This window comes from Sinocyclocheilus rhinocerous, unplaced genomic scaffold (assembly GCF_001515625.1).
Source record: "Sinocyclocheilus rhinocerous isolate Xijiao unplaced genomic scaffold, SAMN03320098_v1.1 scaffold3296, whole genome shotgun sequence".
In the NCBI taxonomy this organism is placed as follows: Eukaryota; Metazoa; Chordata; class Actinopteri; order Cypriniformes; family Cyprinidae; genus Sinocyclocheilus; species Sinocyclocheilus rhinocerous.
The window spans coordinates 98,674-111,799 of record NW_015624426.1 but is presented as its reverse complement, the minus strand read 5'-3'; the positions used below and the strand labels follow the sequence as shown (position 1 = coordinate 111,799).

Below are 13,126 nucleotides of genomic sequence, written 5' to 3'. Positions count from 1 at the left end.
TAAAGCATGCTGAGATTGATTAGATGGTAAAATACAAATACACACCAAAATTAAGCAGTCATGCCTTTTTAAATCTACACAAGTTGCGCTTACATTATATGTAAAACGCACTAGACTGAATGACAAATGTGTGCTGTGATATTTAATTTGAAAATAAATGTAGCTAATTTCTTTATGGTTTACCAAACAGGACTCGTGCAGGACTCTGCTTTAAACTGCTTTGCGTCTCTCCGTCAGATAACCTCACTTGCATAATGCGCCATTTTATTAATTAAACAATAGATAAAAACAAGATATGTTTTTTATAATACTGATTAGGCGTCCATATATAATTTCCATGCCACTAATACTATAGCGTACTGGGTCGTGTGTGCTGGATGATTACTGACGTACAGCGGGGTGATCATACTGGAGTAAAGAGGTTAGGGAAACGTTATAATAACGTATGGGGAACGTTCTAAAAACCAGAAACTAACTTTCTCCCCTTCTCAACTTTCTGGGAACCAAAAATGTGTTTGCTGGGAGTTAGAACAGGTCTGATGAGGAGAATGATGGAGGAAACTGGAATAACAGCGGACATAAACCGGAAGGTGGCGGTAATGGAACGCTTTTGGATGTTAAAACCTCACAGAAGAGGAAAAGAAGAAGACCGAGGATCAGAAACGGGAGGCGGCGGTTTGGCGGCGGCTGATCTGTGACTGGAGAGTGCATGGTGGGAGGTGGCGTGGATTCCGGAGGTGATCCGGAAATGGAGGATGAAGTGTTTGACAGAGGTAACACAAATCAGAAAGTAATATGGTGTGGTGATTTCAATGCCCATAATACACTATGGGGGAGTATTAAAACAGATTATAATGGGCTGATTGTGGAAGAAATGTTAGATTGGGGACGGTTAGTATGTATTAACAATGGATGTTTTACAAGAATAGATGTAACTCATGGGCGTAAATCAGCTTTAGATATCACTCTAGTGTCAGAAAATATAGCTAGAAAATGTGAATGGAATGTAAGTAAACAAAGTACAATGGGAAGTGATCACTATCCAATATGGTGTAAAATTGGTGTGGACATCATACAAACCTTGGTGGAGAGAATTCCAAGATGGAAATTTAATACAGCCAACTGGGAGCTTTTTAAAGAATTGTGTCATAACAAGATGTGTGAAATAGAAGATGGTATTGAAAGTATAGAAGAGTTAAGTAAGAAAATAGGTGAAGTGTTAAGAAATACAGCTGAAGAAGTAATTGGCAAAAAGAAAACTATAAATAGTAAAAAAGCAGTCCCGTGGTGGAATAACGAGTGTAGTAAGGCAATTAGGGAAAGAAATAAAGCGATGAAGAAAGCCAGAAAATCTGTATTGTTTAGTGAGTACATTAACTTTAAGAGAGCACAAGCAAAAGTGAGGAGGGAGGTAAGAAAAGCAAAAAGAAATTATTGGAGAGAATTCTGTAATAGAATTGGGGAAGAAATTGAAATTAATGAAGTTTGGGATAAGCTGGCCAAGTCAGCATTGAGAAAAGAAGAGATTGACATATAAATTCCTTTAAGTAAAACAGAAGTAAAAGGTATTATTAAAACAGCAGTTGGAAGTATGTGGCAAGACGTATGGAATAAAGAGTCAAAAGGGAGACACTTATTTAGTATTCAACAGAAAGTGGGGATTGAAAGAAAGGTATATGGAAACAGAAGAGAAGATACTGTTATAACCAGGATCCGTATAGGACACTCTAACCTTAATTATTCATTGCATATAATAGGAAAAAGTGAGTCAGATTGCTGCAGTTACTGTGGAATAACAGAAACAGTTGAACATGTGCTTTTACATTGTGAGGCATATAATAGACAAAGAAAGCAACTTGTTGAAAAACGAAGAGATATGGAAATCAATGACATTTCAGTTATGAACAGTGTTGTGGGTAACGCATTACAAGTAACGCGAGTTATGTAATCAGATTACTTTTTAAAGCAACTTGTTGAAAAACTAAGAGATATGGAAATCAATGACATTTCAGTTATGAATATATTTCAGAATGCACAGAAACATCTAAGGGTTTATGATTTTCTTCTAAAATATCTGAGAGATACAGATTTGATTAGAATAATTTTTTTTTTTTTTTATATTAGTAGTATATGATATATTCGTTCATCGAGGCCTCACACTCCATCCCAGTAGGTGGCGGAAATGAGCCTTAAGCTGGTTTGCCAACCGCCATTAAACACAAAAGAAGAAGAAGACGACGGCTACGCGGAATTGGGCTTCACTGTTTCCGCGGGTTGAAGCGGCCAAAATAACGTGATATTTAGCCACCGGAATGTGATTTTTACCAGGGAACCCCCCTCGAAACGCGATTGGGCTAGTTTTGGTCTAATTCGCGCTGTCGCGTACTGTGGTTGAAACAACGAGTATTAATATTATTAATAACATCCATCGAAATCAGATTTAGCTGGAATCTTAAACATTATGAAGAGCACTTACAAAATCGTTCCGATTTTGCTAATAATGTGTGGTAAGTTAGCGTTTTTTTATCGCGACTTTCGGTTTCATTCCGGAAACCGCATTTGGAGCAATGAAACCTTATCAGCGGTCACCAGACTCGGTCCTGGAGGGCCGGTGTCCTGCAGAGTTTAGCTCCAACCCTAATTAAACACACCTGAACCAGCTAATCAAGCTCTTACTAGGTATACAGGCAGGTGTGTTGAGGCAAGTTGGAGCTAAACTCTGCTGGACTCTGGCCCTCCAGGATCAAGTTTGGTGACCCCTGCCTTAAATTAACCATGACTTTTACTACAAATAGAACCAAAAAAAAGAAACATGGTTACTATAGTTAAAATAAGGTAACCACAAATTAACCATGGTTTTGCTACACTAACCTGTTTAACCATGGAATTGATAGTTAAACTGGTTTTACAAATTGTAATTAATAATAAAAAAACATGGTTAAAACACTTGTAGTATAATAAAACCATGGTTAATTTTCGTAAGGGAACAACAGGGTATGGCGACTGCCACAATGTTGTGTAGGTTATGAATAAATTAACTCGACCCATGTTGCTTTTGGTGTCTCAGGCAGAATGGAAGATGAACCAAGACCAACAGTGTTAATGAGACAAGACTTGGTCATGAATAAATCTTCAACATCATTACCAGCAGTGTTGTATGAGTTTAATCTTTGAGAAACTGTTTCTGTTTGTTCTGCAGGAGTGTTTGATGCTGAAACAGATGAAGTGAAGTCAGTGATGGAGGGAGATTCTGTCACTCTAAACCCTGATCTTACTCAAATACAGGGAATTGTCCTGCTACTGTGGAGGTTTGGAGATAAAGGTTCCACCATTGCTCAAATTGATGGAAATGATATCTTATATGAAGATTATGAGGCATTTAGAGGCAGACTGCAGCTGAACCAGACTGGATCTCTCAACATCACAAATGTCAGAACCAGTCACTCTGGACTTTATAAAGCAGAAATCAGCCACAACACTGGAACCTCATATATTAAGTTTAGAGTTACTGTCTATGGTGAGGATATTAATTTTTTAAATGTCTGAATAATTAGATGTTTTCAAGTTTCTTTTTATGCATTATTCTTAATTAAACAGATTCAAAGTGCTGTTGTTCTGAATATCATCACAGCTGCGATTGAGCTGCAGGTGATCATGTGACTGATATTCAGTACAACAGCACAAAGAAAAGTGCTAGAAGGAAGTTCATACAGAGTGGCTTACATTTGATACAGTACATAGACATATTTTGAGTTTCAGCCCTTCAGCAACATTATTGAAACCATTCAAAGCAAGATTGCTTGTTGTATAGAGAAAATAATTGTAATTCTATCTTTTGAACACAGACAAGGGCAGTGATACAAACAAAAAAAAGTTCCTCTGTTGTGATATGAAATAAGATGCCTCATGTCCAATCAAATTAGTAAGCCAGCTGTAACTGTTCTACATGTCAAACTGACCCTATTATTACTTTTTATTTTATTATGACTTTTATTAATCTGCATATGCCTTATGTAGTAACCATAAGATGAACTAATCAACTGTAAAGCTTCATATTCTAGTGCCAGTAACAGTGTTCAGTATATTTATTTTCTGTCTGTGAATCTGATTCTTGTAGAGTCTCCATCTGTTATTGCTGGGGCTGAAGCTGAAATGAAGAGCGTGTCAGTGAAGGAGGGAGAACCTGTCACTCTTCATGTTCCTCAACTACAAGGAGATGAGCTGATAGTGTGGAGGTTTGGAGATGAAGGAAAACTCATAGCTAAACATGATATAGAAGCCAAGAGCTCACCATTATATTATGATGAGAGATTCAGAGACGGATTGAAACTGGACCATCAGACTGGATCTCTGATCATCACAAAAACCAGAACCACAGACTCTGGACTTTATAAAGCGAAGATCAGCAGCAACAAACAGACTTCATACAATAGATTCACTGTAACTGTCAGTGGTGAGCATTCAAGTGTTTTGAAGTAATGATTGTTTAACACCTGTCTGAGATTAATTCAGATGATGTGACTTTAAAGGGCTCGGATCATGAGAAATCAAACCTTCCTTTAAAATAGAAAAGCTTCAGTGTACAAAACCATTATACAATAACTTTCAGAACTCAAAACATATAATAGTGTTATAGATCAGACACACATTCACACTAATGACTGTCTCTCTTTATCATTACAGAACCAGGTCTGTCTCCAGGTGTTGTAGCAGTGATTGTTGTTCTTCCACTGCTAATGACTGCAGCTGCTGGCGTTTTATTTTATTGTCGCAAGAACTCTGAACTAAATAATCAAAAGTGTAAGTATTACAGATGATACAGCAAGAAAGAGAAAAATGAACTTTGTTGCATGACAGTAGATTAAACTGCTTAAACTGCACATGAAGCTTTCATAATAGTAAGACTTGCCTAGTTCACAAGTCATATGGAGATTTATTGTACATTTCTGGTGTTTCAAATATAATTTTTTATCTTTCTGATGGTCATAAACTCATTGCATGGAAAAGAGCTGCATAAAGACTCTTTAATATCAAGCCATACAAGTTTGGAAGAAGATGGCGAGTAAATAATGACAGATTTGTTTAGTAATATGATGTGTTATGTCTCAGTGTTTCTGTCATGTTCATCTGTTCATTCACATATAATCTCCTAATTTTTCTTTCTATGTGCTGCTGTGACATGAAGTGAAAATCTCTGAACGACAAAAGGAAACATGTAAGTATTACAGCTGATAGAGACAGAAAAGTGAACTTGTACTTTGAAAGTGAACTTTATTGTGCTACAGTTGTCTAAATGTATAATATGCTTTTTCATTGTCAGTAATTATATATTATAAATGTTCCGCTTTTATTTGATTTAGTGTAGTAGTTAAAGGCACAATATGTAAGATTTTTTTATTAAAATATCCTGCTTTCGAGCCGTGTGTCACACTCGTTCAGCGGCCTCGTTTCGCTTCGGCGGCTTTCAGCCTCACCCTGCTTCACTCTATTACGTTAATAAATCATTAGCTCATCCATTAACATGATTTCTGCCCGAGTCCCGTCGGATTGCATCGGCTGTGGGGATGAAGACGACAACTCCCATGATTCCACACTCAGTCACAGCGTCATCTAACTATGCCTTTGTCTCTTTGTTTATTTTGAATACGCGCCCTCTAGCGGCAAAAATGACATATTGTGCCTTTAATGAATTGTGTGATTGTCCAGTATTGAGCTGTATGACATTGATACCTTTGAATTAAAATCTGAATCTTTGTTTAAACTGCTGAATTTACAACAACTACATTTAGATCTGTGTTTGATTGTCTTTTTGTGTTATTAGGGGTTGAGCATCAATCATTTTCAGTGTTTGTTGTGTTGTTCTTCTACTATTGAAGCTCACAGAAATATATAATTTCAGCAGCAGTTGGCATAAAATCATAGTCCTTTGCTCGGTTATCTTGAGTTTTATCTGGTGTGTGTGACTTACAAATACATTTTATGTGTAATCTCCTAATCTCCTAGTTTTTCTATTTCTTTGTGCTGCTGTGACATGAAGCGGGGATCTCTGAAAAGCTAAAGCAAATGTGTAAGTATTACAGCTAAAACAACAGGAGAAATGAGCTTTATTGTGCTACAGTAGAATTTAAATGTGTAATATGATTTTTCATCAATATTTGAGCAATTCCAGTGTTATGGGTGTGACATTTTCAGTCAAAATTTTAAATATACTTTCTCATAGAATGTATTCATTACCAATATATTGAACCATCGGTTTATATTTTTCTAAAGCCCTCGAGTCCAGACATCAGAAAAATATCAGTCTATAAATGTGTTGTATATTTTAGATGAGGCAAATACGTGACATTTTTGGGTGACAACATATTTTGTAGACTTTCTGTGAATTACAGTGCACAAACCAGAAGCAACAATATCAACAGAATGGAGAAGGGTTGGCTCTCCACAGAACAATAAATATATATTTTATTTAAATTTTCATTTTCGCATATCGGTGGAAGAAACGGTGTTACATATAGAAGCCCGTTTCCACCACTGAATAAAAAAAAATGAGTACAACTACATGTGACATTGGCTGTACATGTACAACCTGTTTTATTGACTTATTTCCTTGGTTGAAACACTGAGACATAATAAAATAAGTGTTTTCAGTAAGTTCTTTTGTTTCTTTTAACATACCTTCTGATGTTCATGTATGTTTATTTTGTGCTATAACTAGTAGTAAAGAGGAAGAGATGATCGGTTCACTTGTGCTTCTCACTGCGGTCTGTCATGCCACATTAAAGAACATCAGAATTACATTTATAGTTTGAATTTTGTGATAAAATTGACAAAATTGGAAAGAATTGGACCGGACAGGAGACTTGTTATAGTTTCATTTTATTCAGGCAGCGTTATTTGATTCAAACTTTTAGGCAATTTATTTATTTATTTTCAAAACCTGCATTTGAATTGGTATTTAGATATTTTTACAGACCTATTATTGTAGCTCAGAGGCGGAATTACTGATTGTTAATAAAAAGTCATGCAGATGATGAAATGATTATTAGAAGCACATGAAGAATCACATATTATCTTCTCAGTGTTTCTGACGTTCATCTGTTCAGTCACTTATGATCTCCACATTTCTGTTTCTATGTGCTGCTGTGACATGAAGCCGAGATCTCCACACAACTAAAGCAAATGAGTAAGTTGAATTTAATATAAAAACATAATGGGTGTGACACGTAAGTGATGTTTAAAATATATAAATGAATATTTACTAGTTAATTATGTGATAAGTATTATAAGTGACGCGTAACAATAAAGACCTCTTAGTTAATGTTAGGTAATGCATTTGTATGTTAGGCAATGCATTTACTAACATTATCTAACAATGAGCAAGACATATGTTTTAGTTGGTAAATACTGTTTGTTTTAGTTGGTTAATACTGTTTTAATACTCTGTTTCTATATGCTGCTGTGACATGAAGCCGAGGATTGTGAAAAAGTATTGCGTAAGTATTAAAACTGATACAGCAAGAGTAATATTGTGCAACAATAGTTCATACATGTACTATGACAACAAAGTTGATAACAATATATTTTGTTTACTTTAACTTCACTACATTTTAAAGAGAAAATTTATATTTTTACTCTGACCATTCACATGTAACTTTGTTCAATGTCATGTTTAGGGTGGGTAAATGTTGCTATAGTAACAGACTGGTGTGCCATATGAGGCAATATACACTATGTACTTATGCACTATCCTCAACTGTGTATTGTGTGAATTTTATATTTATTTTGTCTTTCATAATTTGGGTAGCGCTCCCCATCTGCTATGTAATTAAAGCTGTGAATGAGTGTATGAAGTGTCCAGTGAAAATTACTTTTAAATGTAATGTATTATATTGTGTAACTCCCAAAAAAAGTAACTAATTACATTACTTAGTTACTTTTTCTGGAAATTAATGTGTTACATTACTTTTGCATTACTTTTCTCATCTGGGCTGGGCTTCCTTGTGTGTGTGTTTTTTTTTAAATATACAAAGTTTTATTTTGGCAAATGTAAAAGCCCTTTCTATTTGCATGTGTTTTTTCATTTGCAGTGCATTGAGTTCTCTCGGCCACCGTAGAAAACAAAACAAACTGATGTTACTTTTTTGGAAAAGTAACTCAGAATGCATTAGTTCACTAGTTACGTAAAAAAGTAATCTGATTATGCAACTCGTGTTACTGTAATGCGATGCCCCCAACACTGTGTCCAACATTCCACATTTCTTTTTTCTTTTCTTTTTTTGGTTAATTAAGTGCATCATCTGGGTATTTAAAGTGCACTTTATTATTAATATTGTTATTGTTATTTAATTATTTATTTTCAGTCATAGTTCAATAAAAAACTAGCCAGTTAACCTACAGCATTACTATAAGTCAAGATGTAACATACTGTATTGTTAATACAAAGTTATTTACATGATTAAGTGATTATTGAAGCACTAAAGAATCACAGTATCTTCATGTTCATCTGTTTCTATGTGCTGCTGTGACACATGAAGCTGAGATATCTGAACACCATCAAACATGTAAGTATTACAGCTGATACAGCCAGAGAAAAATAAGATATGATAAATAAAATATGATTTTTCATCATCAGTAATTATACAGTATATTATAAATGTTCTATATATAAATTTACATGACATGGTAAATGCTGTGGAAGTACTGTTCACATTAATTTACATTAATGATGGCTTTAACTTATGTTCACACATACACCATTACTGTAATTCAGGGGTTCTGAACTCTGTCCTTCAAGTATTGATCTAATCTAATCAAACACACCTGAACAAGCTAATAAAGGTCTTCAGGATTACTAGAAAGCTACATGCATGTAAGTTTGATCAGGGTTGGAGCAGGAGAGTGGATCTCGAGGACCAGAGATGAGAAACCATGCTGTAATTGTTACTGATCATAAATATAAAGTCGTACAGATGACGAAGTGATTATTAGAAGCACATCTCAGTGTTTGTCATGTTCATCTGTTCATTCACTTAGAATTTCCACATTTCTCTGTTTCTATGTGCTGCTGTGACATGAAGTGAAGATCTCTGAAAAACTAAAGGAAATTTGTAAGTTTTATAGCTCATACAGACAGAAAAAAAGCTTTATTGTGCTACAGTTTAAATGTATAATATTTCATTGTTTTTTACCATTAATTCTGCTTGTGTTTGATTTAGTGCAATCATTAATGAAATGTTTGATTGTCCAGTAGTTTCTGTCATGTTCATTTGATAACCCCACTTATCTCCTCATTTCTCTTTGGCTGTGCTGCTGTGACATGAAGCGGATGACTCTGAACGACTAAAGCAAATGTGTAAGTATTACAGCTGAAGCAACAGGAGAAAATGAGCTTTATTGTGCTACAATAGAGTATAAATATACAATATAGTTTTTCAAACTTTTGTTTGATTTAGTGTGGTATTGAGGATTGAGCTGCGTGACATTAATATACTGGTCACTGTTATGATTGGTTAATGTCATTGCATAGGAAAACGTGTCCCTCACTATTGCATAAGTGTTACAAAACCATCACTTACAAACAAAATTTATGAAAGTGTTAACTCACGGTTTGTGATGCAGCTGCTGCTTCATCTTTCAACGGAGTTTCTTGCAAGCTCTCCATAACACTGCCTCGTTTACAAATCGAAATGTTCAGAACAAGCATAATCCTTCGATGTGATCCGGGATGTCATTAAAAATAAACCATCCACTTGTTCCTGACGTTGGGATCTTTTTTGAAATCTACAGAGACACGAACAAGCTGTTTAAACTGGATGCGTGCGTCAAAGTGAATGCTCAGTGTTGACTTGCCAGTGATTATAATTAGTTCCATTTCCTTTTTGCCACTGCTGCTTCCCTTTATTGTTTTTCCAGCACTGCTAAAACTTTCCAAAATGCAACTGCTTCAGCCACAGCTTTGTTTCTTTTGACTGAGTAGATGCTAGAATGGGTTTAACTGTATTTTGATTGATGAGACAGTGGTCTTCATAAGGAACCTGTTGAGTCCATGTTCAATCCAACATCAGGCCAAGGTTCTTCCTCTCTTCATCTGCTGCTAGCCCTTCATGTTGCCTTTGTGCTCTTCTAAAAATGAATCCCAAAAGCGATACGCATGCATCAATCCTGCGTCACAAGTTTAGTTCAGGAGTTGTGGCTCCTGCAGTTTCTATAAAGAATCACTCTTGAAGTCTTGGGGTTTGGATGCCAGAAAAATAGACTTTATTATCAGAGAGAGTGCAGTTGAGAGGCTCTGCAGAGAATCTCCTGAGTCTGTGTCTGCACAATCTTTTATAGAGGATTTCCTTCAAGGCGTGTTCCATACATTTCCTACATCATGTCATTGTTTACCTTTTCTTGGCTACGCCTCCAGTCTGCTTCCTGCAAGCAGACTGGAGGCCACAATTGATGTTACGTTAAAGGAAGAGGCCCATTATATTTTTTGTCAAAACAGGATGTGCAGCTTTGCGATAAACCGAATGTCTGCACATTCCATTCATGCAGGCCTCTACACACACACAGGCAGATACATGCTTATAATAGTAGACTAACTTGATACATAAATGGCTATATTCACATTGATTATATTTGATTAATTTATATTTTGATCAATAAAAGCTCTTCATAAATGGCCTTTACCTCAGAACAGCTGCTTTCTATGTTCTCTTTCATATCTTGGGAAGCCTCATCCAACAATATTTCCTTGCCTAGTCTTGCATTATACATCCATTAGATCATTTATATACTGTATTTATATGGTATATTAATTACACATGTTTTTAGTGTTTATGTAGTGAAGGAGTTACTCTAGAATGGCAAGAGTGAAACAGATACACTGACAGAAAGGGAGGGATATATACAACTTTTAATGATCTAAAAGAATTGGATTTAATGATCTATAAGCATGTGTAAAGCAATATAATTTTAATTTCATTTTTTGGGTGAACTATTCTTTTAACGGTACACAGACCTGTATTATGTCAAAAGATCAAGGATAATTGTATTACTCATGCCATGACCCCTTTAAATCGCATTAATGATGCCTAAACTAATGTTTACACAAAGCATTACAGTAATTGTTACTGATAATTCATATAAAGTCATTAACATAACAAAGTGATTTTTAGAAGGACATGAAGAATCACACAGTATCTTCTCAATGTTTCTGTCATGTTCATCTGTTCATTCACTTCAAATCTCCTCATTTCTCTGTTTCTATGTGCTGCTGTGACATGAAGCGAAGTACTGTGAACAAGAATTGTGTAAGTATTAAAACTGATATACAGAGAAAAATTAGCTTTATTGTGCTACAATGTACAATATAGTTGTCCATGTATATATGACAATGCTTAGTCATTGTGTTTCTGTAAAAAAATGAGGTCAGAGAACTTCATCTGTTCATTCACTCATAATCTCCTCGTTTCTGTTTCTATGTGCTGCTGTGACATGAAGGCAAGATCTCTGAACGATTAAAGCAAATGTGTAAGTATTACAGCTGATACAATCAGAGAAAAATGCTACAGTATAGAGTTAATGTAGCCCTGATATAAAAATGTCTTGGATGTGACACATCACTTAACTGATGTTAAAAATGTATATAAATTAACATTAACCAATAAGTGCTGTGGATGTCTGTTGTTAAGTCATGCAGATGATGAAGTGATTATTAGAAGCACATTAAGAATCATACAGCGTCTTCTCAGTGTTTTTGACATGTTCATCTGATCACTCACTAATTCTGTGTTTCTGTGTGCAGCTTTGACACAGAAAGGGGAGATCACCGAACAAGAAACACGTAAGTATTGCAACTGATACAGGAAGAAATGTGTTTTAAGTACTATACTTAAAAGTTATTTGCCAATGGTTAGTAATTGTCAAAAAACTCAGTCGTATCCATCAATAAAGGATCAGCAAATGAAACTGTGACCACATATATCATTAACTTAAGTGAATGAAAGGCAGTAATCAGCTATATGCATTCACACAAATAACTTTAATGTTTCATTGATACAGTTTTAGTCGTATGTAACATAAGGAACCGATTAAATGTTATTTGAACCAGTTCATTGAATCAAACTGTCCGAAAGAGCCGGTTCACGGAAATGAATCGGACTAGGCATTACTATCTTAAAGGGACAGCAGTCTAATAAACCTGCTGCTGTCTGTATCACTGTCAATAAAACAACAAAAGATGAACCGATTTAGGCAGGCTTAGGGAAGCATATTGGGATATACATTTTTACCGATAAAATTTTTTTTATAAATCACCGTCCCCTGCTTTTACATCAGCATTGTTCTTAATGACTTACTTAAAATTTGACTTGAGTCACTTTTCATAAAGGTCTCTTTATTTGTATTTAAGGACACTCTATCAGCCTCCTGAACCATCTTAATGCTAATATCTATTAACTTTAACAAATAAATGATGAATTTAACTAATATAATGTAATTCCGTGTGCAGCTTTAATAGATGAAGTGGAGATCTTTGAACAAGAAATAGGTAAGTAAATTAAATTCTATTTAACCTAAATTCATTACTTCAGACTTGTGTGCCCTCTAGAAGCTTGCATTCTGCAAGTGAATGATGCATTATTGTGCCATCTCAAAGAGGCACAAAATCACTTTCACTGACTTTTACATTAACTGTTCCCTCCTGGTGGAATGACCTGCCCAACTCAATCCGAGCAGCTGAGTCCTTAACCATCTTCAAGAATCGGCTAAAAACACATCACCCACTGTATGTGCCCTCTAGAAGCTTGCGTTCTGCAGGTGAACGACGCATTATTGTGCCATCTCAAAGAGGCACAAAATCACTTTCACTGACTTTTACATTAAACACTGTTCCGGAACAGAATGACCTGCCCAACTCAATCCGAGCAGCTGAGTCCTTAACCATCTTCAAGAATCGGCTAAAAACACATCTGTTCCATCTTTATTTGACCCTCTAACTCTAGCACTCTCTATTCTTTTAATTCTACTTTATCTATTTATCTTCTTTCTTTTATAAAAAAAAAACAAAACAAAACAAAAAAACACTCGCTTTCTATTTTTTCTATTCTATCTACTTGTTTTTCTTTGTGTGTGTGTATTT

General features: G+C 35.3%; 1 protein-coding gene across 1 annotated transcript in view; it reads left to right on the top strand.

Moving 5' to 3' along the window:
• The first annotated feature begins 2,073 nt into the window (after positions 1-2,073).
• LOC107740712 (uncharacterized) overlaps positions 2,074-13,126 on the top strand; it is a 66,826-nt gene continuing 55,773 nt past the window's right edge. Inside the window, exons 1-15 of the mRNA XM_016553223.1 lie at positions 2,074-2,507; positions 3,200-3,517; positions 4,118-4,453; positions 4,684-4,800; positions 5,186-5,215; positions 6,038-6,067; positions 7,154-7,183; positions 7,470-7,493; positions 8,535-8,561; positions 9,078-9,107; positions 9,323-9,352; positions 11,274-11,297; positions 11,488-11,517; positions 11,792-11,830; positions 12,497-12,535. Of these exons, the coding sequence (XP_016408709.1) occupies positions 2,462-2,507; positions 3,200-3,517; positions 4,118-4,453; positions 4,684-4,800; positions 5,186-5,215; positions 6,038-6,067; positions 7,154-7,183; positions 7,470-7,493; positions 8,535-8,561; positions 9,078-9,107; positions 9,323-9,352; positions 11,274-11,297; positions 11,488-11,517; positions 11,792-11,830; positions 12,497-12,535 (1,150 nt within the window). The 5' untranslated portion in view covers positions 2,074-2,461. The remainder of the gene's footprint in view (positions 2,508-3,199; positions 3,518-4,117; positions 4,454-4,683; positions 4,801-5,185; positions 5,216-6,037; positions 6,068-7,153; positions 7,184-7,469; positions 7,494-8,534; positions 8,562-9,077; positions 9,108-9,322; positions 9,353-11,273; positions 11,298-11,487; positions 11,518-11,791; positions 11,831-12,496; positions 12,536-13,126) is intronic.